At 48.2% G+C, this 26,224-nt stretch overlaps 2 protein-coding genes across 2 annotated transcripts in view; both read left to right on the top strand.

Annotated features, from left to right (window-relative positions):
• The window catches only part of si:dkey-11f4.7 (piezo-type mechanosensitive ion channel component 2), a 39,861-nt gene extending 25,820 nt beyond the window's left edge, over nucleotides 1-14,041 (top strand). The window contains exons 34-56 of the mRNA XM_036532660.1: nucleotides 1,530-1,629; nucleotides 2,083-2,203; nucleotides 2,565-2,639; nucleotides 2,730-2,896; nucleotides 3,661-3,869; nucleotides 4,274-4,435; nucleotides 4,883-4,937; nucleotides 5,022-5,125; nucleotides 5,623-5,881; nucleotides 6,413-6,601; nucleotides 6,838-7,051; nucleotides 7,346-7,478; nucleotides 7,846-7,993; nucleotides 8,467-8,681; nucleotides 9,274-9,432; nucleotides 9,523-9,670; nucleotides 10,210-10,398; nucleotides 10,504-10,596; nucleotides 10,898-11,067; nucleotides 11,419-11,535; nucleotides 11,931-12,010; nucleotides 13,175-13,424; nucleotides 13,786-14,041. Of these exons, the coding sequence (XP_036388553.1) occupies nucleotides 1,530-1,629; nucleotides 2,083-2,203; nucleotides 2,565-2,639; nucleotides 2,730-2,896; nucleotides 3,661-3,869; nucleotides 4,274-4,435; nucleotides 4,883-4,937; nucleotides 5,022-5,125; nucleotides 5,623-5,881; nucleotides 6,413-6,601; nucleotides 6,838-7,051; nucleotides 7,346-7,478; nucleotides 7,846-7,993; nucleotides 8,467-8,681; nucleotides 9,274-9,432; nucleotides 9,523-9,670; nucleotides 10,210-10,398; nucleotides 10,504-10,596; nucleotides 10,898-11,067; nucleotides 11,419-11,535; nucleotides 11,931-12,010; nucleotides 13,175-13,424; nucleotides 13,786-14,041 (3,613 nt within the window). The remainder of the gene's footprint in view (nucleotides 1-1,529; nucleotides 1,630-2,082; nucleotides 2,204-2,564; nucleotides 2,640-2,729; nucleotides 2,897-3,660; nucleotides 3,870-4,273; nucleotides 4,436-4,882; nucleotides 4,938-5,021; nucleotides 5,126-5,622; nucleotides 5,882-6,412; nucleotides 6,602-6,837; nucleotides 7,052-7,345; nucleotides 7,479-7,845; nucleotides 7,994-8,466; nucleotides 8,682-9,273; nucleotides 9,433-9,522; nucleotides 9,671-10,209; nucleotides 10,399-10,503; nucleotides 10,597-10,897; nucleotides 11,068-11,418; nucleotides 11,536-11,930; nucleotides 12,011-13,174; nucleotides 13,425-13,785) is intronic.
• Nucleotides 14,042-15,985: 1,944 nt separating this feature from the next.
• LOC118780680 (PRELI domain containing protein 3B-like) lies at nucleotides 15,986-22,454 on the top strand. Its single transcript, XM_036533313.1, has 6 exons — nucleotides 15,986-16,089; nucleotides 16,825-16,993; nucleotides 17,992-18,081; nucleotides 18,554-18,624; nucleotides 19,294-19,396; nucleotides 19,946-22,454. The coding sequence occupies exons 1-6, from the start codon at nucleotides 16,058-16,060 to the stop codon at nucleotides 20,060-20,062; spliced, it is 582 nt and encodes a 193-aa protein (XP_036389206.1). The 5' UTR covers nucleotides 15,986-16,057; the 3' UTR covers nucleotides 20,063-22,454.
• Nucleotides 22,455-26,224: the final 3,770 nt, after the last annotated feature.

Below are 26,224 nucleotides of genomic sequence, written 5' to 3'. Positions count from 1 at the left end.
GCTGGAAAAGCATTCTTGATTTCCCTTTAGCATTGCTGTACCACCTTGTGTTCATCGATTTTTTTTAAAGTTGAAGAAGTAAACTGATTGTGTCAAATGCACTTCCAAGGATTGTAGGCTGTGGGCAGTTAGCTCTTACTCTGAATCTGAACTGTTACCTCCACACTCCATTTGTCACTTTTAATGTACTGTATAATTTAATTTCAGAAATACTTGAAGAAATTCTGTATTTTTTACACTGCAATGTGCTTTTACACAGTGCCAGCAAATATGGTTAGGAGACAAAGTATTTCCATCTGAAAGAAGCCAGGTTTGGAGATAAACAACCAAAACGTCCACATTTCAGAATGGAATGAAATGCTAACAAAGGGTTATTTCCAACCCTCATCACCCAGGGGACTGCATTGGGCTTGGCATATCTTTCTGTGTGTCTTTCTGAATATACATCTGAGGATCAATTTAAAGTTTAAATGCAAGGAAGAGTATCCATGGCTCAGTCCTGCTTGACACTGGTGCTCATCTGGGCCACATTTTTGCTGTACTGGAACTGATGTCCAGCTACAGCACGGCATATGTGAGGCCATGCTTTGATTACCGTGTGTTATGAGTTGACCACTAGAGGGAGCTTGTGCAAATCTGGAGGTTGTCTCAAAGCAGTAAGGGTCTGCTGTCTCTCACTGCACCTGGTGTGAGCTGTGAGTTTGTATGCTGTCAGAGTGCACCTGGTGTGAGCTGTGAGTTTGTGTGCTGTCTCTGACTGCACTGGGTGTGAGCTGTGAGTTTTTGTGCTGTCTGACTGCGCTGGGTGTGAGTTGTTGGTTTGTGTGCTGTCTGACTGCGCTGGGTGTGATCTGTGAGTTTTTGTGCTGTCTGACTGCGCTGGGTGTGAGTTGTTGGTTTGTGTGCTGTCTGACTGCGCTGGGTGTGATCTGTGAGTTTTTGTGCTGTCTGACTGCGCTGGGTGTGAGTTGTTGGTTTGTGTGCTGTCTGACTGCGCTGGGTGTGATCTGTGAGTTTTTGTGCTGTCTGACTGCGCTGGGTGTGAGTTGTTGGTTTGTGTGCTGTCTGACTGCGCTGGGTGTGATCTGTGAGTTTTTGTGCTGTCTGACTGCGCTGGGTGTGAGTTGTTGGTTTGTGTGCTGTCTGACTGCGCTGGGTGTGATCTGTGAGTTTGTGTGCTGTCTGACTGCACTGGCTGTGAGCTGTGAGTTTGTGTGCTGTCTGACTGCACCTGGTGTGATCTGTGAGTTTTTGTGCTGTCTGACTGCGCTGGGTGTGAGTTGTTGGTTTGTGTGCTGTCTGACTGCGCTGGGTGTGATCTGTGAGTTTGTGTGCTGTCTGACTGCACTGGCTGTGAGCTGTGAGTTTGTGTGCTGTCTGACTGCGCTGGGTGTGAGTTGTTGGTTTGTGTGCTGTCTGACTGCGCTGGGTGTGAGCTGTGAGTTTGTATGCTGTCAGACTGCACTGGGTGTGAGCTGTGAGTTTGTGTGCTGTCCTGATGAGTCTCTGGTCTCTCACCTGGCAGTTAGCGCCTGCGGCTACTACCTGTTTGAGAGCGACAGCGAGGACGAGGAGGAGGAGTCACAGAAGGAGGAGCAAGCTCCGCCCACAAAAAAGTCAGCATTTCAGGTGAGCTGGGGGTGGGGTAGTACACCACAGCTGTCAGTCAAAGTTTCACCATTCCTCACACTGACGTGTAATAGTGAGCACAGGAGGAGAGGTGCAGCTCAGGAGCTACTGAGTATGCACAGCATCGGATTCCCAGTGGGGCCAGCTGAGGCTTCGTTTATTCTATATCACTCATTTACTCTTTATATGTTATATGTTTTTTTATTGTATTATTATTATTATTATTTTTACACCCATTACATGCATACATTATGCATTTATTCAACTTAATATTTCACAGAAGCAAAAGGGGTTTGGTCCTTCTCTGTGTTACAATGGCACTGCCCTCGCTGGAGATACAAATGTGTAGCCTTCTGATGTAGCCAGTTCCTCAGTAACTGTGTCACGCTACTGGAGTGAATGTGGAGCAAAGAGCCCTCATGAACAGCCTCAGATTGCCACTGTGTCCCACAGCTGGCGTATGAGGCCTGGGTCACCAGCTCCAAAGCTGCCCTGAAGGGCCACAGGAAGGAGGAGACAGCCCTGAGACAGGAGGAGAGGAAGAGAGCCAAGCACGAGCTCCAGAGACAGCAGAGTGAGGAGGGCAGGAGTGTGTGTGTGTGTGTGTGTGTGTGTGTGTGTGTGTGTGTGTGCGCGCGCGTGTGTGTGTGTGTGTGTGTGTGTGTGTGTGTGTGTGTGTGTGTGTGTGTGTGTGTGTATGTGTGCGTGCGTGTATGTGTGCGTGTGTGTATGTGTGCGTGCGTGTACGTGTGTGTGCGTGTACGTGTGTGTGTGTGTGTGTGTGTGTGTATGTGTGTGTGCGTGCGTGTATGTGTGTGTGTGTGCGTGCGTGTATGTGTGTGTGTGTGTGTGTGTGTGTGTGTGTGTGTGTGTGTGTGCGCGTGTGTGTGTGTGTGTGTGTGTGTGTGACAGTACTCTCCCTCTGCCAATCGCAGGGATTGATCAGACAGACTCGATTGAGGATGAGCTGGATCAGAGCAGCCCAGAGGAAGAGGTGGAGGGAGAGAGAGGTGTGTTACTGCAGCAGTCTTTCATTGAATACAGCTGACATGGACAGATCAGTCACTCGGTGATCGATTATCGCTCCTTTCCTCTCCCAGAGCGTGCCATCCACCGGTGCATCGACTCCATCAGGTTCAGCTGGGTCTTCCTCCTGTCCCTGCTGGACGACCTGACAGACGGGCTCAACTCCTTCTGCAAAGACAACCTGGACATCTCCAAAGTGCTGCGCTTCGAACGGGCCCTGCTGGGCCGGCAGCAGAAGAAGGTGTGAGACATTGTTACGGGTTATTATGAGTTTCCCAGTGCGCACAGCTCTCTCACAGCAGCGCAGGCATTATAAATATTAATACATATAATATATTAATTATAAATGCCACTCTGCATGGGTGTTCTGGCCATCAGCAGCGGGTTGCAGAGCTGTGTGTAAAGGACTGATCTATTGCAGGTTTTGAGCCTCAGTTTTTGCCGTTTTCATAGCAGAATAGACCACACACTTAGCTAAAGACCAAGGTTCCCAGCCCAGGAAACCATCTGTGGCGAGCATTTACACACTTTTACATGCTCTCACATGTTCTCACACACTCTCACACGTGCTCCCCCACACTCCCCCACACTCTCACACACTCCCTCACACTCCCCCACTCTCTCACACACTCTCACACACTCCCTCACACTCCCCCACACTCTCACACACTCCCCCACACTCCCCCACACTCTCACACACTCCCTCACACTCCCCCACACTCCCCCACACTCTCACACACTCCCTCACACTCCCCCACTCTCTCACACACTCTCACACACTCCCTCACACTCCCCCACACTCCCCCACACTCCCCCACACTCTCACACACTCCCCCACACTCCCCCACACTCCCCCACACTCTCACACACTCTCACACACTCTCACACACTCTCACACACTCCCTCACACTCCCCCACACTCCCTCACACTCCCCCGCTCTCTCTCCTGCTGCTCAGCTCTTTATACGCTCGGCTGTCTTGTTTCTGGGCTGCCTCCTCTCCCAGGGGAAGGAGGTGACACAGCAGAGCGTGAGGCAGTTCTATGAGAGCTGGATGTCCCGGCAGAGCACTCAGGGCTCGACGGAGGAGCCGGACGACCCTCTGACCACGCCCCCGGCCCTCCCCTCACCGCCTGCTGTGCCGCCGTCGCCACGGGGATACGCCAAGCTGAGCAACACCAACTCCAAGGTGTCCTGGAGCAGCAGCGTGTCCAGGTGCGCAGTGGCATGCAGCATGCAGGACCGCAGCGCCTGATGCGACCTGGCAGCGTGCAGCATGTGCTGTAAATCACAGGGTCATTCCAGAGTCAGAAACAGCTTTACCAGCAGAAAGTTATTTTAAATACCTTTCACACAGATGATCACAAGCTAGCTTGTCTGAGCATAGGACTTACAGCATACAGGTACATATTCAGAGTGTATATGTACTGCATATGTTCTGTAGATATACATAGTGTATGGTAGCTTGGGTCTGTAGACCACTGTCATTGAGTTGATAAGTTGAGACATGTTTATGATCCTGTCTGTGAGAAGTTAGCTGATTGGTCCCCTGTGCTGTGACACGCTGATGATGTGGTCGCTGAGGAGCGATCTGATTGGTCCGCTGTGTTGTCTGTCAGCTGTCTGACGGATGAGACCATGCTGGGGTCTCGGCAGCCCACTCAGGAAGATCTGGATGATGTCTCTGCCGTTCCCCCGGGAGCCGACCTGCTCCGACGCAAACTCCTGAAATCGGCCAACGTGGACCTGGCCACGTTCGACAGAGAGGTCCCGTCTCAGGGGTACGACCGACACCCTTCTTTCTCTCTCAATGACGCCTGCTGACAGCCAAATATACAGATATACACAGGCAGATCTCCCCTTCCCTCAGCAGTGTGGCAATGCTCTACATTATACGCTATGCTGTAGAGTAGCTCTTCTCTCCAGGTGTTCTCTTCCTGTTCACCTCCTTCCCTGTGTTCTCTCCTATAGATGTTATTTTCCCAGGAAGTGTGTTGTGCAGTGTGTTGAGAGTAGTTGCAGCCTGAGGGCCGGTTTGGTGCACTGCTATTGTACACTAAAGCATGGCCCCTTTCCTCCACTGCCCCAGTAAAAATGCAGCTGTAGAAGGTGCTGGCTGATTGTGTGTGAGCTTAGCATTCTGTGCTCCTCTAGGCCAACTGTATCCGCTCATGGAATACACATCGTGATTTGACAGTAGCCTTCTCTGTGTCTGTGTCCTGTTGAAGCACCCAGCCAGATTCCACCCCTGAAAAGGAGGATGCAGAAAGTGAGGACAGAGAGGTGGAGAAGGAGGAGATGAAGGAGGAGGAGATGAAGGAGGATCTTGGAGTCGAGCCCCTGGGCTTTACCTTGCTGGACCGCCAGGGGAGCGGGGAGGGGGTGGAAGAGAGGAGCCAGGATCCTCACATCCCTCGCGCCCTGAGTCAGGAGATGAGAGCCCTGACCGCCAGCGAGCTGCTGCTCAACAAGTCAGTCAGCGGACCCCGCCTCACCTGTACCCCTCTGCTTCTCCTGACATTCTGCTTCCTGTCCCAGCCTGTGCCACTTCCTGTCTCAGCCTGTGCCACTTCCTGTCTCTTCCTGCCACTTCCTGTCTCAGCCCCTGCCACTTTCTGTCTCAGCCCCTGCCGCTTCCTGTCTCTTCCTGCCGCTTCCTGTCTCAGCCCCTGCCGTTTCCCGTCTCAGCCCCTGCCGCTTCCTGTATCCTCAGACAGAAATCTGCCCTCATTATGTGCACTTTTACACCTTTGCTTTGTGAGTCTCTCAGGATAAGAGCTTCTGCCAAGAGACGGAATGATAATGTGAATGATGGGCCTGAGTTATTTTACTACAGATAACACCAGGCAGCAGCCAATGCAATAATAAAGTTTTAAATTAATTCTCTCTCTTGCGCGTCTGCCGGACAGCCCTCACTGACTCTCTCTCCTTGCTGTCTTCCTCCTCCTGTTACTCTTCTGCTGAGCAGGATGTTCGATAACGAGGAGATCGAGGAGTCCGACAGGTTCTACCACTCCCTGCCCAGGCCCCTGCGGCTGCTGTTCGCCCTCTACAACACCATGGTGTCCAAGTCGGAGATGCTGTGCTACTTCGTCATCATCCTGAACCACATGGTGTCGGCCTCGCTGCTGTCGCTGCTGCTGCCCGTGCTCATCTTCCTGTGGGCCATGCTGTCCGTGCCACGCCCCACCAAGCGCTTCTGGATGACCGCCATCATCTACACGGAGGTGGCCGGCCCCGCCCTCCCCAACACCGTCTCCACTGTCTCTGCTTCCTGTTAGCCCGGCCGACGGCTTTATCCAGTGGAGCTGACATCACCTACATTTCACATATCGCTTAATGTGATATTATTCACTTATGCCATTGGATATTTACCAAAACGATTCCAGTTAATTACCTCGTTAAGATGGGGTTCCACTCCTCACAATGTGCAACAGCAGAACAGGAATCGAACCTGCAGCTCTGCAGCCCTGGCTTTTCACAGCAATTGGTTGATTTTGTTATGGAGAAAGAGAGTGGGCCCAATTTGGTTCATGATTTCTAATTAAGTCGCTACTAATGATTAGTAGTATGATGTTATAATTACGCCACATTTTACATTGTAATGGTGACACGAGAGAGACCCCCTTTTTTACAAGCTATCTTTGCATGGCAGCCACAGTACAGTCTCATTTCAGACACCATTTGCAGCCCATTAACTCAGCCACCGATATGTTAAGACTATGTTTTAACACTGCAGTTCTATCTGTTTTTTCCAGCTCACCGTGGTGGTGAAGTATTTCTTCCAGTTCGGCTTCTTCCCCTGGACGACGTCAGCATACCGCGGCATCAACGCCGAGCGGCCCTTTGCCCTGCCCAACATCGTGGGCGTGGAGAAGAAGGACGGCTACGTGCTGCTGGACCTGCTGCAGCTGCTGGCCCTCTTCTTCCACCGCTCCATTCTGAAGGTGCGGCTCACCTGCAGCTCACCTGCAGCTCACCTCCACACTGACGCTTCCACTGGATGCATTGCATCTTGTTGGTTTATGCATTATCTTTTTTTTTACTGTTGGCAACTCCAAATGATCTTACATCAGTAGTACAGATTCCTCTTAAAATCCACAAACGAAACAAACCCACAAGCGTTCACCATGCAGAATATGACACACTCACCTGAGTAAGCCCATGACTCCCTGCTCCGCAGTGCCATGGTCTCTGGGACAATAAGGAGGTGGAGATGCCCGACTTCTTTAAGAAGCTGAAGAGGAAGACGCTGAGGAACCGTGCTGGCGGCGGTGCGGGCGGAGACAGAGAGCGCTCGGGCGAGAGGCCCCGGCGGCTCGGCTTCCTGCCCCTGCAGAGCTCCACCGGCTCCCTGCTGCGGAGGCTGGGCAGGGGCGACAGCGCAGACCACAACAGTGAGTTTAGCAGGACCCGAACCAATGAGAACGGTGCATACGTCTGCCTGAACCAATGGGAACAGTGCGTATGTCAGAGCCAGAACCAATGGGAATAGTGCTTTTACAGTCTTTCTTAAACCGCTTGCATCAGTTTTTCATGATCAATAAATTTGCTAATGTCAGTAAAGAGCACAGAACACCTGCTCATTTTCTTTTTTTGCTTGCATCACATTTAGTATTATTACCATTTGTGTGTGTGTACGTGTGTGTGCATGTGTGTGTGCGTGTGTGTGTGTACATGGTGTTCTGCAGGCAACATGGAGGGCAAAAAGCACCGCTCGAAGAAGAAGAGGCGTCACTCCAAAGTTCCTCTGACCCGGAAGGACAGGATCAAACAGAAGATTCGAGAGAAGATGCTGGAGGTCAAAGCTGCGTTAATAGAAATGTGAGCATCTGGAGCTCTGAGCAAACACTACACAGCACTGCCAAGCCTCACACTCTCTGACCAAACACACAGCCCCTACACACACTCACGCTCTCTTACCAAACATACAGTCCCTACACACGCTCACACTCTGACCAAACACACAGCCCCTACACACACTCACACTCTCTGACCAAATATACAGTCACTGCATAAACTTCACATTCTCCTTGTTCATCATATTCTCCTTGTTCAGGTGTAGTTACATTGCACCTGCACACACACACACACACACACCCACCCACCCATTGTCCATGTTTGAGGTATGCTCTTCTGAGAAATGAATCTGATGGCTGAACTGCTATGATTCCTTTTTTTGTCTCCACAGAGGTCTACACATATATTTACCCATCAGGCAGTTCTTCTATGACATCATCCACCCTGAGTACAGCCCTGTATGTGATGTGTACGCCCTGATGTTTCTGATTGATGTTGTGAACTTCATTGTCATCATCTTCGGGTACTGGGCTTTTGGAGTAAGTACAGACAAAATAAACCCAGGGTATGTTGTCCTGTACAGCAATGTCAAGGGGGTGGGTTTCTCCTGTAGGCCAGGACATGGAAGGTGTCTAAAACCATCAGCCTCTCTGAGAAACCTCATGACAACTATAAATAATAACTCTAGAACTTAATGATGATCATCTAGTGTTTGCTGGCTTTCATATAATTTTTCAGACCTGTGAATCAATTATTGATAAATATTCCATATCTACCATGACTTCTTCATCATGTTATAAAAATTACATGGTCCTTTTTATCCTTTTTACTGGGAATGATCTCAGCTATAGCTATTCTCATCATTTTGAGGTTGTTTTTATGGGCTATTGGAAACAGCTGGTCTGAACAATTTAGCAGTATCATAATTGTCATTAGCATTCACAGTGTGAGCGGGGCTGAAAGAGTTAATGAGCTGCCCGTGACCTCTGACCTCCTCTCTTTGCGCGTGCAGAAGCACAGTGCAGCGGCGGACATCACAGAGTCGCTGTCGGAGGACCAGGTGCCCGAGGCCTTCCTGGTCATGCTGCTGATCCAGTTCGGCACCATGGTGGTGGACCGGGCCCTGTACCTGAGGAAGACCCTGTTGGGGAAGTGTGTCTTCCAGGTGGTGCTGGTGTTTGGGATCCACTTCTGGATGTTCTTCATACTCCCCGGGGTCACCGAGAGGTCAGAGACCATGTCACATGCAGTTATTGGAATATTCAGCCATACGATCATTAACGCATCGCTTTGATCAGCATTCTACTATTGCTTGTCAGTTAACAGCAGCTGAAGAAAAAGCTAGGTTTTTCTTTCTCATCAATATTAATACAGGGCCCCATGCATAAAAATTTTGTTTTGCATATTGCAATATATTTTGGCCTTCCATTGGTATATTTTAAATGTGAAGACATTGTAATACATTCTTGGGCTTAACATATTTCTTAATATATTACAATATTTCATTTTCAAATGGGGAGAGCATTAGAACCCTGCCTAAAATAATTCACTGAAATTATGAATTTTCTTGCCAGGAGGAAACTGGAATTTCACACAGTGCTTGTAGGGGGCTGAATATCCAGATATTTGATATTGGGTGCTATAGAATATTCACAGAAAAAAATAATTGAAAATGCACACCCCTACTGCCAGCTATTTACTTGTGGATCACATATGCATGTACCTTTTTTCATGATTCACTGTTAAGAGTTGACACATAATCTTGGTCTAAAAAGGACTTTGACCTTAAATTTCCTATTTCTTTTTCTCTGGATCTCAGGAGGTTCAACAGGAACCAGGTGGCCCAGCTGTGGTACTTTGTGAAGTGCATCTACTTCGGACTCTCCGCCTACCAGATCAAGTGTGGCTACCCCAACCGGGTCCTGGGAAACTTCCTCACCAAGAAATACAACTACCTCAACCTCTTCCTGTTCCAGGGGTGAGTCAGAGGTTGGTGAATGTGTAGAGGGCCTGGAGTCACAGAGCGAGTCACGGTCACACGGTGCTGTCCCTCCCTCTCCACGGGCAGGTTCCGGATGGTTCCCTTCCTGACGGAGCTGCGGGCGGTGATGGACTGGGTTTGGACAGACACCACTCTCAGCCTGTCCAGCTGGATCTGCGTGGAGGACATCTACGCCAACATCTTCATCCTCAAGTGCTGGAGGGAGTCAGAGAAGGTACGCCCGCTGCACTGAGCTCTGGGGGTTCCCAGGACTAGCTGTCGTCCAGAACTAGTCCTCCATTACCCAGTCACCTCTCAGCACAAGTAGTTACGTGAAGTCCAAGGGTAGTCCTTACTTATGCAGCCCTCGGAATGCAAGAGGGTCGGGCCGAGTTTTACCTGCTACCACCTGAACTTTCTACCAGAGCTCACCTCTGGCAGTTTGTGTGGGTATGTCTCAGAATGACATACATCAGGTAAACCTACATCCTTCAATGTTCAAGGTCAAAGGACAAGGTCATTGCTGCCATTATCATGCAATCTCTGATGTGTTCAGGAAAGAGGGCACAGCAGCAAAGACTCTAGCAAATAATTACATATTTCAATTTTAATTAGTTGTTTTAGTTAGTAAACTAAGAAGTGTGGAATGGATTTGGTTGTACTGTATTTATTAGGAAAACACTCTGTTTACGGACTGATTTCATTCAGAGCTGAAGGAAGTGGTGTGTGGGTTGGCTGTGCCCTTAAATGACCTTGCCTCTGTGCTCTGGGCAGAAATACCCCCACCCCCCGGGGCAGAAGAAGAAGAAGGTGGTGAAGTACGGCATGGGCGGCTTCATCATATTCAGCCTCATCTGCCTGGTGTGGTTCCCTCTCCTCTTCATGTCATTGGTCAAGTCTGTGGCCGGGGTGACCAATCAGCCACTGGATGTCTCCATTCAGCTCAGCATAGCGGGATATGAGGTTGGCATATTGTCCACGTGTGCTTTATTGGTGCGTCGTTTCTCAGTGTGTCTCTTACATTGCACTCATCACTGTCTCCGCCTCTCTCTGTGTCTCCACCCACAGCCTCTGTTCACCATGAGCGCTCAGGAGCAGAACCTGCTGCTCTACTCAGACTCTGCCTACAACCACCTGACCAATCAGTATGCCACGCATCCCGTAAGAGCAGTGTGATTCGCTCTGCATGTTGCTCGGGGGCTGGGCTTTCAGAGGTGCTGTGACCGAAAGTGCATCAGGACAGTTATGAGCTGTGTGATGATGTTTAGAGTGTGGGGCAGCAGCAGACACCCTTCCCCTGGAGCCCCAGTGGTGTTTCTGGGTTTTGTTCCACATCAGTGTTAATTCCGGGATTGGATCTGTTGTTATGCTGCATGAATTGAGGTGACAGTCTGCTCGAGGGACTCAGCATGTCCTCTTTCAGAAAGGCAGAGATGTTCTGTAATGCCACCTCCCCCCACAGTCTGCCATGCAGTTCATTGTGAACTACATGACGGAGGACATCGTCATCGCCAGGATCAAAAGTGACGCCAGCCTGCTGTGGAACATCAGTCCTGCCAGCAGAGAGACCATGATCCAGGAGCTCAGCAACTCCTCCCACATCTACATCACCCTGCGCTGGACGCTGCTCAGGTGAGCTCACCTTTCCCAACAACATCACACTGCTCAGGTGAGCTCACCTTTCCCAACAACATCACACTGCTCAGGTGAGCTCACCTCTCACAACAGCGGAGGTCCTGGAAACTCTATTACAGGATAGAACCTTCTGGAACCTTTGCCATAATGCAGAATCTGCTGAAATACTCCAGTCATTTTGTGCTTCTCTCCCTGCCTCTGTGAAGGAGATACTTAGATTATGAGGGAGTAAATTTTGATTGTATTGCGTGCGTGTGTGCGTGCGTGTGTGCGTGCGTGCGTGCGTGCGTGCGTGCGTGCGTGCGTGCGTGTGTGTGTGTGCGTGCGTGCGCGTGTGTTTCCCACCAGGAATGCCTCGCTGGTGATGAATGTAGAGGCGACAGGGGAGCACACAGTGAAGTACCAGGACGAGAGGCTGAGGGATGAGATCGTGCAGATGCTGAAGGGATCCCGCACTGAGGCCGTGTGAGTCTCCCCCTCATCACAGCCACTAAAGAGTTAAACCATGAGTGTGGACACTCTGCTTTGCTGTGACTGTGAGGAACACACGCCCACATGACAGTTACCACAAGCTCCTGACAGGGATTTAAGAAATGCGGTGTTTATACTGTACATTTATACTGTGAATCCCCCGTTCTATCACCAGCTCTGCGTTCAGTGGAGTGCAGGGTGTGGATTAAACCCCCCTTTTTTATATAAAAGCATTTTCTCATATACATATTCTCAGTGAGCAATTGACGCAGCTGCCAAACGTATCTGTGTGTGGAAGTTTCCTAACCCTCGTCAGGTAAAGGGTTACTCAGGTGCAGTTCTTACACTGATCTGGCTCTGGTTGTTGATGTTGGCTCTCACCCTGTCAGGATCATTCAGTCACTGCTGCCGAAATATATCAGAGGGTCATCGGGACCTGAGTCCAAGGTGGCCCACAGGCTGCGCGTGGGTAAGTGACCTTCATGGAGGACGTAGATCCTGCAAAAAAATAATTTAATGTTTCTAATGGTACAAGCAGAGTGAGCAATTATAGGGCCCTGGACCGAGCCTGCCTCAGTCAGCCATGACCGTGAGATAAGCAGGCACAGGCTGTCACTGCAGTGCAAAGCATCGTTCCTTATTTCCCCAGCCAATCACAATCCAGTCAAACAAACCTTGGATTCTTGTAAGTTTGGAGAAGTCCAGGAAACCTTTTTCATTTGGGAGGAATATGCTCTAGAGAGTCCTGCAAATAGGCAAATGCATGAACATTGTTCACTGCCAATAACTGACACACAAAAGTATGTTTCTTTCACCAAAAAATATATTTTCAATATATAAACAATGTGATAGTACAATAGACACTTGATGAATATGATTGTGCAATGATGCTGCAAATGGCTGTAATGTATGAGGTCAATGTTAGAGAGTGGGCTGCCATGGTGCCCTGTGTCAGTGTGGAGCTGGAAATTAGAGCTGCTAGTTTTCATGAGTAAGTGAAACTGTTACAGGGAGCAGAGTGAATCCTAGTGCAGACATGACTCAGGACACCAGCTGGCTTGGTTCAGAGAAAATTAGTTTTCCTTTACTGAAGACTTGAGTGAAGGCAAAACAAGCTTGGTACAAGAGTGTAGCGCAGTGGTTAAGGAGCGCGGGACTCTTTAACTCGAAAGGTTGCCAGTTCAGTTCCCCACAGGGCCACTGCTGCTGTACCCTTGGGCAAGATAATTAACCCACAATTGCCTCAGTAAATACCCAACTGTATAAATGGATAATATTGTAAAAATCTGTAATCGATGCAAGTCGCTCTGGATAAGAGTGTCTGCTAAATGCCAGAAATGTAATGTAAAAGAGTTCACAACCAACAGGCATGGGAGCTCAAGACTGAGCAAATATGTGGACCAAGGGTAGGGTTTAAATATCAGAGAACACAGGTCAAACCAATAACTAATTAACAGAGGTGGAGGGCATTAACTAAAGGAGACACGGAACACAGGAAGTTACGAGGCCATCTGGTGGTCATCTCAGGAAGCAGCAGCCGAATCTCTGACAGAAACTACAGATGATAAGCCCGCAGATGGAAAGAGCCCGTTTTGTTTTGTTGGTGTGACTGACTCCCCCCTCTCCCCTCCAGAGCACTCGGACCGCGGGGAGGGCCTGCAGGCGCTGGCTCTGTTCCGGCCGCTGTCCATCCGGCTGCGGCAGGCCAACGGCAGCGCGGTCGCCGCGGCGACAGGGACGCCACCGGACACACCGCCGCCGCAGTGGTGGGTGGTGCAGGAGTGCCCCCCTGGCCGTGTGCAGGACCCCTGCCGCAGCATCGAGATGTTGGTGTTCAACGACAAGGTCAGCCCCTCCAGCCTGGGCTTCCTGGCAGGATACGGGTGAGCATGGCCCTGCATCACTCTCTGATTCTCCTCTCTCTGTTTCTCTCTGTGCCTCTCCCTCTCTTTCCCTCTCTCTAGGTTGTTTCATGATTGCGTTTCCTTTTTGGGGTTTGTATTGGTTCATGATTCTTTTTATATTTGTCATGTATTTTTTTTACTTGTATATCTGTAGAGTAAGTAGTACTTTTTTCCAAGCCCTTTTTTTAAACCACGTATGTTTAAGAAAAAGCTTTTAAGCATCAATTCTCTCTTTCTACCTCTCTCTCTTTCCCCTCGAGTCTCTCTTTCCCCACTGCCTCCCTCTGGCCTGTCAGTATTTACTTTGTGTGCTTCTCTCCTGTTCTGCTGCCGCGCTCAGCATCGTGGGCCTGTACATGTCGGTGGTGCTGGTGATCGGAAAGTTTGTGCGGGAGTTCTTTAACGGGATCTCGCGCTCCATCATGTTCGAGGAGCTGCCCTGCGTGGACCGCGTGCTGAAGCTCTGCACCGACATCTTCGTGGTGCGCGAGACGGGCGAGATGGAGCTGGAGGAGCAGCTCTTCTCCAAGCTCATCTTCCTCTACCGCTCCCCAGAGACCATGATCAAGATGACCAGGGAGAAGAAGGACAACTGAGCCCGGCGGGCGGAGGACCGGACCCGGGCGAGGGCGACCCTGCTCAGGGCCAGGCTCTGGCTGAAGATCCCGTGGGAGCCTGTTGTACTGTACACTCAGTAATGCAACAGTAGGTTGGCTTGTCTCGCAGGACATTTCCATGCAGGGGAGACAGGACTGGAAACGGACACAAACAAGACACAGCGAGCATCAAGGTTACAGAAGCACAAACCTGAAGGACCTCCCCACCGAGCTCCTTTGCACCTGACCAGCTGAATATAGTTGTGTGTGAGCTGTAGACATCAGGTCTTCAGTGGACACACCTGCATGTAGAGACTTTCAGGGACTGTCTACAACAGGTTGGTCATTAAACGAACACAGACCGTTTCATCACAAAGAGGTCCACTGTGTTTGCCGTACTTGGACTTGGAAAAAGCCAACCTCGTTTCTACTAGACACTGGTTTTTACAACAACAACAGTTTTTACTTTACATGACAGCTGATTCAGTACAGACCAGAAAATATTTGGACCCTTGTGCAATATTCTTGCTGAAAGCAGAATTTCAAAAGCAAAATGTGTGGTAAACATGTTATGTGAGACAGATGTTCAATTACTTTTTTCCAAAGAATCTAATATGATACTTCTGGTATATTCTGTGTTTTTTTCTTCAGATGATAGCTCTAGATGGTAGACTGTTCCCTACAGATAGACAGATAGACCGTTGCATACCTGGAATGTATTCAAATGAGTTATATCACTGAAATGCCTGTCATTCATTTTATCGCTGTATCCTGTGAATAAATTCATGAAGCACACTTTTGAAATCAAACAATGACCTTGTTTTTGAGGACTGATGAGCATAAATCTGAGCAGCGGTTCACGTTAGTGCTTACAGTGGACAGAGTTGGGGCTTCTTTTTGTTGAGAGTGTAACACTTCAAGGCACTGTCGTTGCCTTACGTATTTACTTACATTTTGTCATTTAGCAGACGCTCTTATCCAAAGCAACTTCACATGTCCTTTTGTCAAGGTACTTCTGACCTAATATTTTGATTCTGTCTTGGGATTGTCCTTGTACGTAAACAAATGATTGCTTTATGTTCCATAACTGTCGGGTGGCCTTCAGGGAGATTTTTAGAGGTTGGTCTAGCGCCACATATTTTTTTTCCCCTTTTTCTGAGAAAGTTCAGTGTTCCTCACAGTAACAGGATCTAATCCACCTGAAAAAAACTGTATAATACGCATATTGGGGAAGTATAGTTTATGTACACAAGTTAATTGATGAAGATATCATTCCATGGAGAGATGCAAAATATATATATTTATGCGATTCATTTCCATTGCATGCTGTAGGGCTGACCGCTAATGCTTATCCGGGATCAGATAAGCCGATTCTTATCCTTAGCCCGAACATCCTGTGCAGCGATGTGAAGCCCGTCCAAGGTCAATGTTCACCGTACAATCGCGAGCGCCGTCTCGTCCTCAGAGCCACACTTACGCGAGTTAAGGGCGCCGCCGAAAGTTCTTCAGTTTCTAGTGGGCGTGGCGATTACGTGAAAAGGTTGCCACGTTGAAAATCCCATATTTTAGGGGATTTAAGGTCCACGGAAGATTCTCGAGTGAGTCACACTGTGGAGGAGCAAGAACAGCGCTAATAAAGTTGGTAATAAAATAGCATTGATATCATATGTCGACAGAATCAGTCAACGAGAAACTTAATTGAAATTCCATAGATTTCATTCAGTTAATTTTCTGTAATTTATTTGATATTTATCCATGAAATATCTGTCGTGTGACATCATTAAATGGAAATGAGAATTAGTTGGTTGTGCTACCTACTTGTTTTGGTAAGTTATTGCTTTTGTGATGTGCTTTGCCTAGCAACCAGTCAGGGTAGGTGTCGTTCTGATTAGGACAACCAAAGTAATCGCATTATCTGGCAACCCCAGTCACATTGCTCCTGTCCGCAGCCGAGCTGTCAGAGCGAGTGTCTGCCGGCTGAAAGGTCCAGTTTGCGGACATCCACACGACCAAGACATGAAAATCTGGGCGTCAGAACACGTATTCAAGTGAGTAGTTAATGAAGAGAAAGGCGTAGCTAGATTTGTGTTGTAATTTCATGACTTATTTCTCTAATTTTTCAGATACTATCAGAGCTATTTAACATCGGGTAACTTATGCTAACGGGCTAGCCAGCGTCAGCTATTAAGAACTTGGAAGTGGTATAAATAAACAAACTGATATAGCAAGCTGTTCTGCTTATGATAGCCAGGTATCTACACAGTTGACAAGCGAGGGCAACTTAAACGTTGGCTAAATTATCTGGCTGGTTAGTATAGCAGTGTATTAAGCCTGTAGCTAAGATGGCTATCTAGCTACCCGTGGAAGTGTGGAGAATTGTGCTAACATGCTTGTAAGCCCAAATCGGTTGTGAGGGGAACTGTTACTGCAACTATACTGGTACCAGGATGGTGAAGAAATACTTTGGGCTCTCTTCGTAATTTGTACAGGTACCCATATGAGACTCATACGAGTCTTATAAAACAGCGATTACGTAAGCCGAGAACACCAGGTGATCTGTGTTGCGAGGACGCTAGTGACGTCACGAGCGCGCCACGCATGCGCGCTAGCCAGTTAGCATCTTGTCTGTGTTAGCTAACCTGTTTTAAACGAACTGTTCCAATTCATTAGTAGCTTTTCTTGTATATTGCCTGCGGCTATTCTTCTAGCAGTCCTAGGTTTTGTTGTGAGGCGCTTTTTTTGCTATGCTCAGTGTTATCCCTCGACCCTTCTTTGCGGCACAGCCATCCCTGGGAGATGGTAATCAAAGCAGCGATGCAGAAATACCCCAATCCCATGAACCCGAGCGTGGTGGGCGTGGACGTGCTGGACAGACAGGTGGACACAGACGGACGGCTACACAGCAACAGACTGCTCAGCACAGAATGGGGGCTGCCAGCCTTCCTCAAGTCTGTGAGTGGCCTTTATTTATTATTTAAATTTACTTCCATCCTTCCTTACCTGTTTCCATTACTGCTGATAAATAAATTTCCTAATCTGAACAATTAAAAACAACTAAGGACCCTGCTTTTTGAAGCCATTTCCAATTTGTCATGCTTTTATCCGGATGTTGCATTTTCCTGTGTCCTTGGGGGGGAACGGAGGCCCCCCAGCTCAGCGGTGGTCCCTGTTCCCCTGTGGTTTCCTTCACTCTCTGTGCAGGAGTGAGGCCCTGCAGCTGAGCCTGACCTTTGCGTCAGGCTATTTCTGTTAGGCGTGGCATGCTGGCCCTGGGGAACTGCAGTGCTATGGGCACACGGTATTCGGAATGGAATGGAGCGTTTCGTGATGTAACAGCCGGTTACCTGATAGGCAGCACATGGGAGAAGGAGAGGGAGAGTGCCCGTGACATTGCCAGATTCCTTAGCCCAAGCCAGCATTGTTATTTCTCACGGAATATAAATGAAATCATTACTGAAATAATTTAAATTATTTAAACCATGGCTGTTGAAGGAAATTGCGGTCTGTTCACTATGAAACCAGTTCTCTGCCTTGCCATATGCAAACCGGCCACGCTGTAGGACTGAACTTTGTTTAATTCGGCGTAGACATTGGGTTGTTTTTCAGATGTCTCTCATCCATTTTTGGTGAATCCATCTGTGAAGTTGTTTTTGTCATCTTTTCTATCGTCACCATCTCTGATGTTACCCTTTAGAGTTGGTTTGGGGAGAGAAAGGTTGTTGCCCACTGGAAAACTCCTCACAATAAGATGCCTAAAATACTAATAAGGAAGATAAGACAGAAATATCATACTCTGTCACCAAATGTCTTTATTCTTTTTTGCAAACTGAAGAAGAATGTTTGCTTTCAGTATGAGCTCTGAATAGGTCTGGATCCATTGGCTGTCAGTGCCGTGCTGCATAAGTATGTTTTATTGCAGGTGTGTCATCTGTGTCCCTTTGTCCCTGTAGATCATTGGTGCCGCAGGGACCCGCACATACATACAGGAGCGGTCGGTGGTGGACCCCAAGGAACAGACATTTGAGCTCAAATCTACAAACGTGAGTTTATCCTCCTCCACGCGTCTTTCTGTGGAGAAACAAAGGCAGGCAAACGGGCTGGTGAAGGCTCATTTGACCCTGGTGACCTCTGTTAGAAAGCAGCCGACCGGCTGTTCACTCCCTAACCTTCCCCATCTGCCTTGGTCCTGCCATTCTTTACTATAAATGACAGATGAATTTGGCCTTGGCTGACCTTCCTGTTTAAATAAAGGTTAAATCCAACAAAGTAAACAAAACCTATTCTGATGTGGGTGGAATCCAAGGTGTGTCCGATTCGCTCGTGTGTAAATAATCACGAAATTCAGACATCCCAGGAATGCTGGCTGGAGGCAGTCTGTGCTGTGTGAGGATTTGAACAGGCTAATGTGTTTGACACTGTGAGAGGACACTGGCTGGACCTCTCCATAAGGCATGCATTGTTTGAATTACAGAGTGAACCCCTGACTTTCTGCTTCCCCTGCTGTCCTCACAGATCACCTTCACCAACATGGTGTCAGTAGATGAGAGGCTCATATACCGCCCGCACCCACATGACCCTGAGAAGTAAGTAAGCCTGTTAATACCGTGTTCAGCTCAGCAAACCGGTGTGAATGCACTCTGATCTGGCGTAGACAAAAAGCGTCACCCTGCCCAGAGGCCACATGCTTCTCACCTGTGACTAATACCTCTGAGTATCTGTGCAGCCCTGCCCTGCCACAGACCCCGCCTCCTTCTCACGGCTCTCCCTCCCTCCTGGGTAGTCAGGAAAACTCAAAGTCATCATGAATGGGAGCGAGCTGTTCCGCTCCACAGGCGCAGAGTTCTGCCTCAGTCACAGAGCGCTCACAGGACGAAACCCGCTATGCGATAACTCCTGAGTGTAGTGGGACCGGCTCTGTCCAGTCACGGATCTTACGAAGGGTGTTTGCAGTAGAGAACCCTGTAGAATCTGCCACTGTATTTACAGTAGACAGATCATCCTTCAGCAGAGCGCAGCAGACGATGAGGTCTTGCAGACCTCGGCAGTGAGTGTCTGTGTGGGAATACCTGACGCTGTGGTGTGCAGTGACCCCGTGCCCAGGCTGCATGGCTGTGCTCTCTGTGAATGACTGAGCTGTCTGTGATTGGCTGTGCTCTCTGTGATTGGCAATGCTCTCTGTGATTGGGATTGCGCTCTCTGTGATTGGCTGTGCTCTCTGTGATTGGCTGTGCTCTCTGTGATTGGCTGTGCAGGACCATGCTGACGCAGGAGGCCATTATCTCGGTGAAGGGAATGAGTCTGAGCAGCTACTTGGAGGGACTGATGGCGAGCAACATCTCAACCAACGCAGGCAAGGTAAGACTTCGTGTGGGCAGCTAGTTGACAGCAGTCTGGATGAAATAAGGGTTCCTCCAGGTGTTACACTGCTTACCTGGCACCTGTGCAGTACATGGATGTGCCTGGCTGATGTTTTAAGACACCTTGTTGGACATGTCCCTCAACTGCTTCTAAAATTCCTCAGATTTCACAGAGTTACTGATGACTTTTAGATGAGTCTTTGGCACTCTAGAGAAAGTTGAATTCCCTCCTGCATGTAAATTTAAGTCACTTCAGTTCAGCTTTATTAACTGATTGTATATATCAGATACATGCTTTGGAATTTGTGAGTGCATACAAAAGAACAAATGCAATTACCTTTAAAAGAAATCAGTCAAGAGGGAGCCACATGTAATGAGCTGAACTTTGACAGATTTTTATGCAACTCAGTACCAGCATATATTTCTATTCCCAAGAGTCTTATCAAAGTTGTCTGTGTCCTTGATAGTTTCGCTCATATTAGAGACAGTTTGAGTGTGGAGTGTCCACCTGCTCTGTCCTTCAGCCTGTTTCTGCCTCTGTGTGCAGGGCCGGGAGGCCATGGAGTGGGTGATTCGGCGCCTGAACGAAGAGATCGAGGACCTCAAAGCGACGGCGCGAGACACCCTGCGGACCCCCATGGCCGCCGCGGCCACGGAGCAGTGACCAGCAGTAGTGACCAGCAGGGGCCAGCGTCCCCTTTCGCCAGAGCAGCCTCTCTCTGTGACAAGCCCCCTCATACACTGTGGTATGGGACCATGGCCGCTCATTAAGTGTCTATATTAGATGTGGATCCAGTCTGTTACAGCTCGTCGTGCGCAGAGAGGCTGCTCGTTACAGACGGGTCAGACGCTCCGGACTCAGCATGGACGCCCGAGTGCTGGGACATCTCCCGCTCTGGAGGCCTGCATGGACACCTGGATGGAGTTTAAAGCGCCAAATGACACTTTTTTTCTGTTTTATTTTTTACAAACAGTTCCCCTCCTCAGCTCCCTCCCCATATCCTCTCACTCTCACACACCCCAGAGAGCTGCTTTAATGAGCCGGCTGCTGTGTAGTACCTTCAGGCAGCCTGTGAGCCGTGTGGTGGGTGGAACAGGATGGGGAACGGTGATGGAGAGCAGTGATGGGGAATGGTAATGAGGAATGGGGAACAGGATGGAAGACACCCAGGGTCTCGCAGTGAACAGGTGTTTCTGAACACTGTGAAGGTGAATTCTCTGAGCTGGGCTCCTTCAGCTTGGTGATCTGAAACAACCTCTCAGGATTTAGTGTTTTTTTTTTTTTTGGGAGGGGAGGGTAGTTGGGTGGTTGGGGAGAGGGGGGACTAGGGGGGTAGTTTTATTTGCATTTACTTCAAAGCAGACAGAACCTGGTTGTCCTGTCAAGCATCTCCACACTTGAATGTCATGTACTGTAAATTCATGTTTTGTTATTAATATTATTATTAGTAGTAGTACTATGCCTAGTAGTAGTGCTAATATCAATAACAGCAGTTGAGGTACTTTATTTAATAGCATTAGAGACTAATTAAATGAAGGGCACATTTTACAAACAAGTGCTAATTTATATTTAAGAAGACAGTGTCAAACACATGATAGCATATATTTTATGTGTGATTTCATATATAGGTACTGTATATATACAATCATAGCACTGCATAATTAGGGATTGAGGTGGAGGTGATAGATAAGGTAATGAGAAAACAAAAATATGTGAAAGATGTAGTTTAAATAGTTTGGAATGCAGTGTAAGGTGTGTGAGAGTCCAAGCAGAGAGGCCGGGAACAAGCATGTCTGACTGTGCACCCCCAGGAGGTGCAGGGATCTGACCGTATGCGCTGATCCCAGTGCAGACAGTCTAACGGTGTGAATCATCAGGAGGCGCAGTACACTGACCATACTCACTGATCCCAGCTCAGTGACAGATTATAGTGCTGAACATGGATAAATATTGCAGCTGTAGTTATTTATGAAAGCACAGTGGTGCTGTAGAAGCTGGGAGGAGCTCCGTTTTACTACATAACAGACTTTACACAGTTTTATCTGGTGCTTTCTGGAAATCTGCCTGCACTTGCTCTCTAGCCACTTCTGGTATGTGAGTGATGGCCTTGGCAGGAACACAGTAACAGCCAGAAAGTTATTCTGTTCATTTTAGCTATTTTCTCCTGGATTAATATATAACTACGTATAATTACGTATAACAGGATATACACTAAACTAGTGAAGAAGTGTCAGACATAAATGCATACATAAGTGGTATATCTAAATGTTTCCCTAGGCAGAAGGCCAGTCCTGGCCATCACTATAGGTATATTCCCTACAACAGTAGAGCATTGTTAGACTAATTTGATTAAAAAATATTTTTAAAGATAAAGACAGCTCTCCCCTCACTGGTGTGTCACTAAGAAACGTCTGATACAGTAGCTACATATTACTTTATTTCTAGTAGCATAGCATTGCATCATTCACATACACTGAAATGTAAAAACCACACGCAATGCATTCATACGCAGATATTAGGGTCCCTTTGCCTTTTAAGCTAATCTCAGCTTTTGTTCCTTTATGCAACTATAAACATTTTCATGTTGGGGTGGAAACCATAGATGTTTTCTTGTCCAGGTAGCCAGATTTAAATCTGTACCTTAAAATGGTAGACAAGGGTACATCCCGCTGCTCGATGCACCTGTCCAACTACAGCACTCCACCTTGGCCCTTTCATTCAATTACAGCACTTCCTGTCTGGTTTGAGGTCTCTACATAAACAAGCAGAACTTGGCCACAGCGCTAGTTGTGTAGCAACTATGCATATGTGTTACATAGTACTGAGTTTGTAATAAAATGTAAAATGGAAAAAAAAAATGGTGTTATGAGAAATATCAGCCAAAGCTCACGCAGGTGGCTTAGGGAGTGGCAGGCTGACATCGGTGCCAGCTTACAGCACTGAGAGAAGAGGATGAATGTTCTGTTTTTCTTCAGCTTTCAGTTGTGTGCTTTTAACCCGAGGCCTTGGTTATCGCTGTCAACAGCCTAACAGTCTTTATTGAAATAAACAATAAACGGACAACGTTTGACTCTTTTGTGTGACTGCTCATTTACATTACATTATTTTCAATTAGCAGATGCTCTTATCCAGAGCAGCTTACACAGCCCACAGTTTTTACATGTTATCCATTTATGCAGCTGGATATTTAATGAGGCAATTTGCACGTTAAGTACCTTGCCCAAAGGCACAACAGCAGTAAAGACAATCCCTGTAGCAGTGGTTTTCAAACCTTTTTTCAGGTGACCTACATTTGAAATTACAAACCATTGTGACACAAATGACTATAGAAGAAAATAAGGCACTGAACATGCAATCAGATTTTAAATGTTTAAATTTCAATTTCAATTTGTCATTTAATACAGTGTCATAATTGGCATTATCAACACAAATGTGGTTTTTCAATAAGTGTAGTAGTATCAGATTAATTTTCTCTCTCAAAAAGTGCATTACATTTCCTACATTACTTTTGGCAATGATGGAGGCAGTGGAAACCAGCTGTTCATTCTGCATCAAGCAAGCAGCATTACCTAATGCTTTATTAATGATGGAGTCGATTATTAATATTTTTCCAGTCTGAATCAAACAAACTCACTTCCAGGTGTACTTTGCCATTTTGGTCACTTCTTGTTTAATTAAGGAATCGAATATCAAATTTAATTCCCTTTTGAATCGATATTTATTACCCATATTCAGTCCTATGTGTTTATTTAATTTATCATTTTGAGCTTCTCGGTACGGACATGGACTATGACAGTGTATTGAATAGATGTCTATGACTGTCTCCGTCCCTGCGCAGTGCGCACCTGAGTGTGCGGGACGCGGTACCGGGTGGGGACGGTGGCTCCGTTCCTGCGCAGTGCGCACCTGAGAGTGCGGGACGCGGTACCGGGTGGGGACGGTGGCTCCGTTCCTGCGCGGTGCGCACCTGAGAGTGCGGGACGCGGTACCGGGTGGGGACGGTGTCTCCGTCCCTGCGCAGTGCGCACCTGAGTGTGCGGGACGCGGTACCGGGTGGGGACGGTGTCTCCGTTCCTGCGCAGAGCGCACCTGAGTGTGCGGGACGCGGTACCGGGTGGGGACGGTGTCTCCGTTCCTGCGCAGTGCGCACCTGAGAGTGCGGGACGCGGTACCGGGTGGGGACGGTGGCTCCGTTCCTGCGCAGAGCGCAGCTGAGAGTGCGGGACGCGGTACCGGGTGGGGACGGTGTCTCCGTTCCTGCATCAGCCGTAGTGGGGCAGTGTGGGAGTCGTTCGCAGTCCGTTTCTTTATGGAGTTGAGAAAGGCTGCTCTGTTTCCTTCTGCTGATTGGGTGTCTGTACTGCGCTTCCTGAAGCGCAGGCGAAAAGGGGTTGAAGATACGCACACCACGGCTGTTTGCAGGCATGTCTCGATTGCTCCACAATGGAGGGAGTGTTGCTCAAATGGACGAACTATTTGTCAGGTAAGGCGCATAGTAGCTACCCAACGTTGTTGTTGCTAACAGCTTTTGTAAGCGTTCATAGAAGGTTAATGTAGGCAGCATAAGTTGCAGGTATGATGAGACGTCGCCAAAAGCGGTTTTTTGTTACACTCAACGCATCCTTTCGGTATCTGGATTATGGAAGTTTGTTTAGCTGCACCGACCTTCTTCACTGTGATTAAACAGCTGTCTGTCTATTAATTAATTTATTTGTCCAAACTGTTCTGTAAATTGTCTTAAGTAATTTGTAAATAAGACGCTAGCTCGCTTTATTTAGCTACCTTTACGATTTGGGTGGCCACAAGATACCAGATAGGTGATTAGTTACCTGTTAATTTCCACACTTGCTCTCCATGCAGCAAGTAAATAATGAATGAATAATAATAGCTATTTAGCTAGCAAGTAAGAAGTATATGCTATGAAGTAGTAAGCTGGGTAACTTTCTTGGATGTGTTCATTCAAAATTCTTCCCACAAGAAATGAGGATCACGCGTCAATTCCTCACTACAATCGTAAGTGAAGTAAGGAATTGACATGATTTTGGACATAGCCATTCATTTTTATGACAACAATACTGCAGCTGATAATAAATACAATTTTCTTACCAGGATCTGAATATTTACTAGACACACAAGTATATGGGGCCAGTCCTTTACTATTAAGTGCAAGTTATTGACAGGAAGCATGAACTGTAAGAGTGTGAGTGTTGGCGATTCTTCTGTGCTTACAGGCTGGCAGCCTCGTTACTTTGTTTTGGAAGGGGCCTTCCTTGACTACTACATTTCCCAGGAGGACGTGCCCAAGGGCAGCAGGGGTAGCATAAAGATGGCGGCTTGTGAAATCAAAGGTTGGAGGCCCATTCTATCACTTCTCCTATTACGTACAGTATGTTGCTCAGAAGATTATGGTATAGGCGCTATTGCTTAAATAATATGCCAATTAAGTAACACTTAATTGGTGTTTTGTTTATTTCTTGTTTGCTTAGTAGATGTGTTTAGTTTGGACAGTTCCTGTAGGTGATACTCCAGTGCATTCCATAGCAACATGTGCATTAACCTTAACAAACAGAGGCTAGAGGAGAGGGACCTGGTGCCCGTGTGACAGCCTGATGGCTCCTTTGCTTTTAACAATCCCTGATCTCAGTTTGCACATGTCGGTTACATCCTCCTCTGTCTTCCACTCCCTTCATCCCTCTGTGTCCGTCTCTCCCTGCCTGCAGTGCACCCCACAGACGGCACTCGCGTGGACCTGGATCTCCCGGGAGAGCAGAGCCTGTACCTGCGAGCGCGGAGCTCCGGAGAGAGGCAGCAGTGGCTGGTGGCCCTGGGCTCGGCCAAAGCCTGCCTCGCCGACAGCCAGCGGGAGAAGGAGCCAGGTGGGGAGGGGGGCAGTGCTGGGGTGCCTGGGGTTACAGAGGCTCCCTCTCACTCTCACTATCACTGTCTGTATCCTCTCTGTCTGCCGTCGTCCAGCTCTGACGGGCAGTGCTCCGGGACTGAGGGCCAAGATGTCCGAGCTGCAGCTCTGCTGCCACCTGCTGGTGGAGCAGGTGCAGAAGCTGCAGGGCTTCAGCGGGCTGCAGGAGGGTGGAGCCTTGCCTGATAAGCAGGTATGCTGTACCTGTTCCTCACACCTCCGACTCCCCTTACGCAAACAGTGATGCTGTCTGGCTGAGCCAAAGCACAGGTTCAGTAGGTGTTAAAGTCCTGAAAAAAGCACAGGTTCAGGAGGGGCTAAACTCCTGAGAGAAACACAGGTTCAGCAGGGGTGAAACTCCTGAGAGAAGCACAGGGGCAGTAGGGGTTAAACTCCTGAAAAAAGCACAGGTTCAGGAGGGGTTAAACTCCTGAGAGAAACACAGGTTCAGCAGGGGTGAAACTCCTGAGAGAAGCACAGGGGCAGTAGGGGTTAAACTCCTGAGAGAAACACAGGTTCAGGAGGGGTTAAACTCCTGAGAGAAGCACAGGGGCAGTAGGGGTTAAATCCTAAGCCATACTTTGCTCCCTGCTCAAACCTAACCCCTGACGCATGATCAGTGTAAATCTACACTGCCTTCATGTGTACAGCAGCTAATGGCAGAGGGCTTAGCTCATTCTCATGGAGAATAGGTCACGCCTTCTGCCAGGTGAGAGAGATAAATAAACAGAGGGTGTGTGGCGAATATCAGCGCTTCTGCGGTACTGCTGTGTTAAAGGTCACACCTGACTGCTTTGCATAAGCAAATACAGATTGCTCAGCCATTTCTCCGGCCAGATATGTTGGCCAGCGTTTTTGCATAAATGTTTTCTTTCTCAGTACTTACTGCTCATGTGCTCTGTCTAACC

This window comes from Megalops cyprinoides, chromosome 7 (assembly GCF_013368585.1).
Source record: "Megalops cyprinoides isolate fMegCyp1 chromosome 7, fMegCyp1.pri, whole genome shotgun sequence".
Lineage (NCBI taxonomy): Eukaryota > Metazoa > Chordata > Actinopteri > Elopiformes > Megalopidae > Megalops > Megalops cyprinoides.
The sequence above is the reverse complement of the archived record's forward strand: the minus strand, read 5'-3'. Positions and strand labels throughout refer to the sequence as shown.

What these genes read in the sequence shown, in the direction of transcription:
- LOC118780680 (XM_036533313.1), top strand. Translation starts at nt 16,058, where the DNA reads ATGAAAATCTGGGCGTCAGAACACGTATTCAA. An exon ending in CACCCACATGACCCTGAGAA is followed by an intron (nt 18,625 to 19,293) that starts GTAAGTAAGCCT and finishes TTGGCTGTGCAG; the next exon opens with GACCATGCTGACGCAGGAGG. An exon ending in TCTCAACCAACGCAGGCAAG is followed by an intron (nt 19,397 to 19,945) that starts GTAAGACTTCGT and finishes CTCTGTGTGCAG; the next exon opens with GGCCGGGAGGCCATGGAGTG.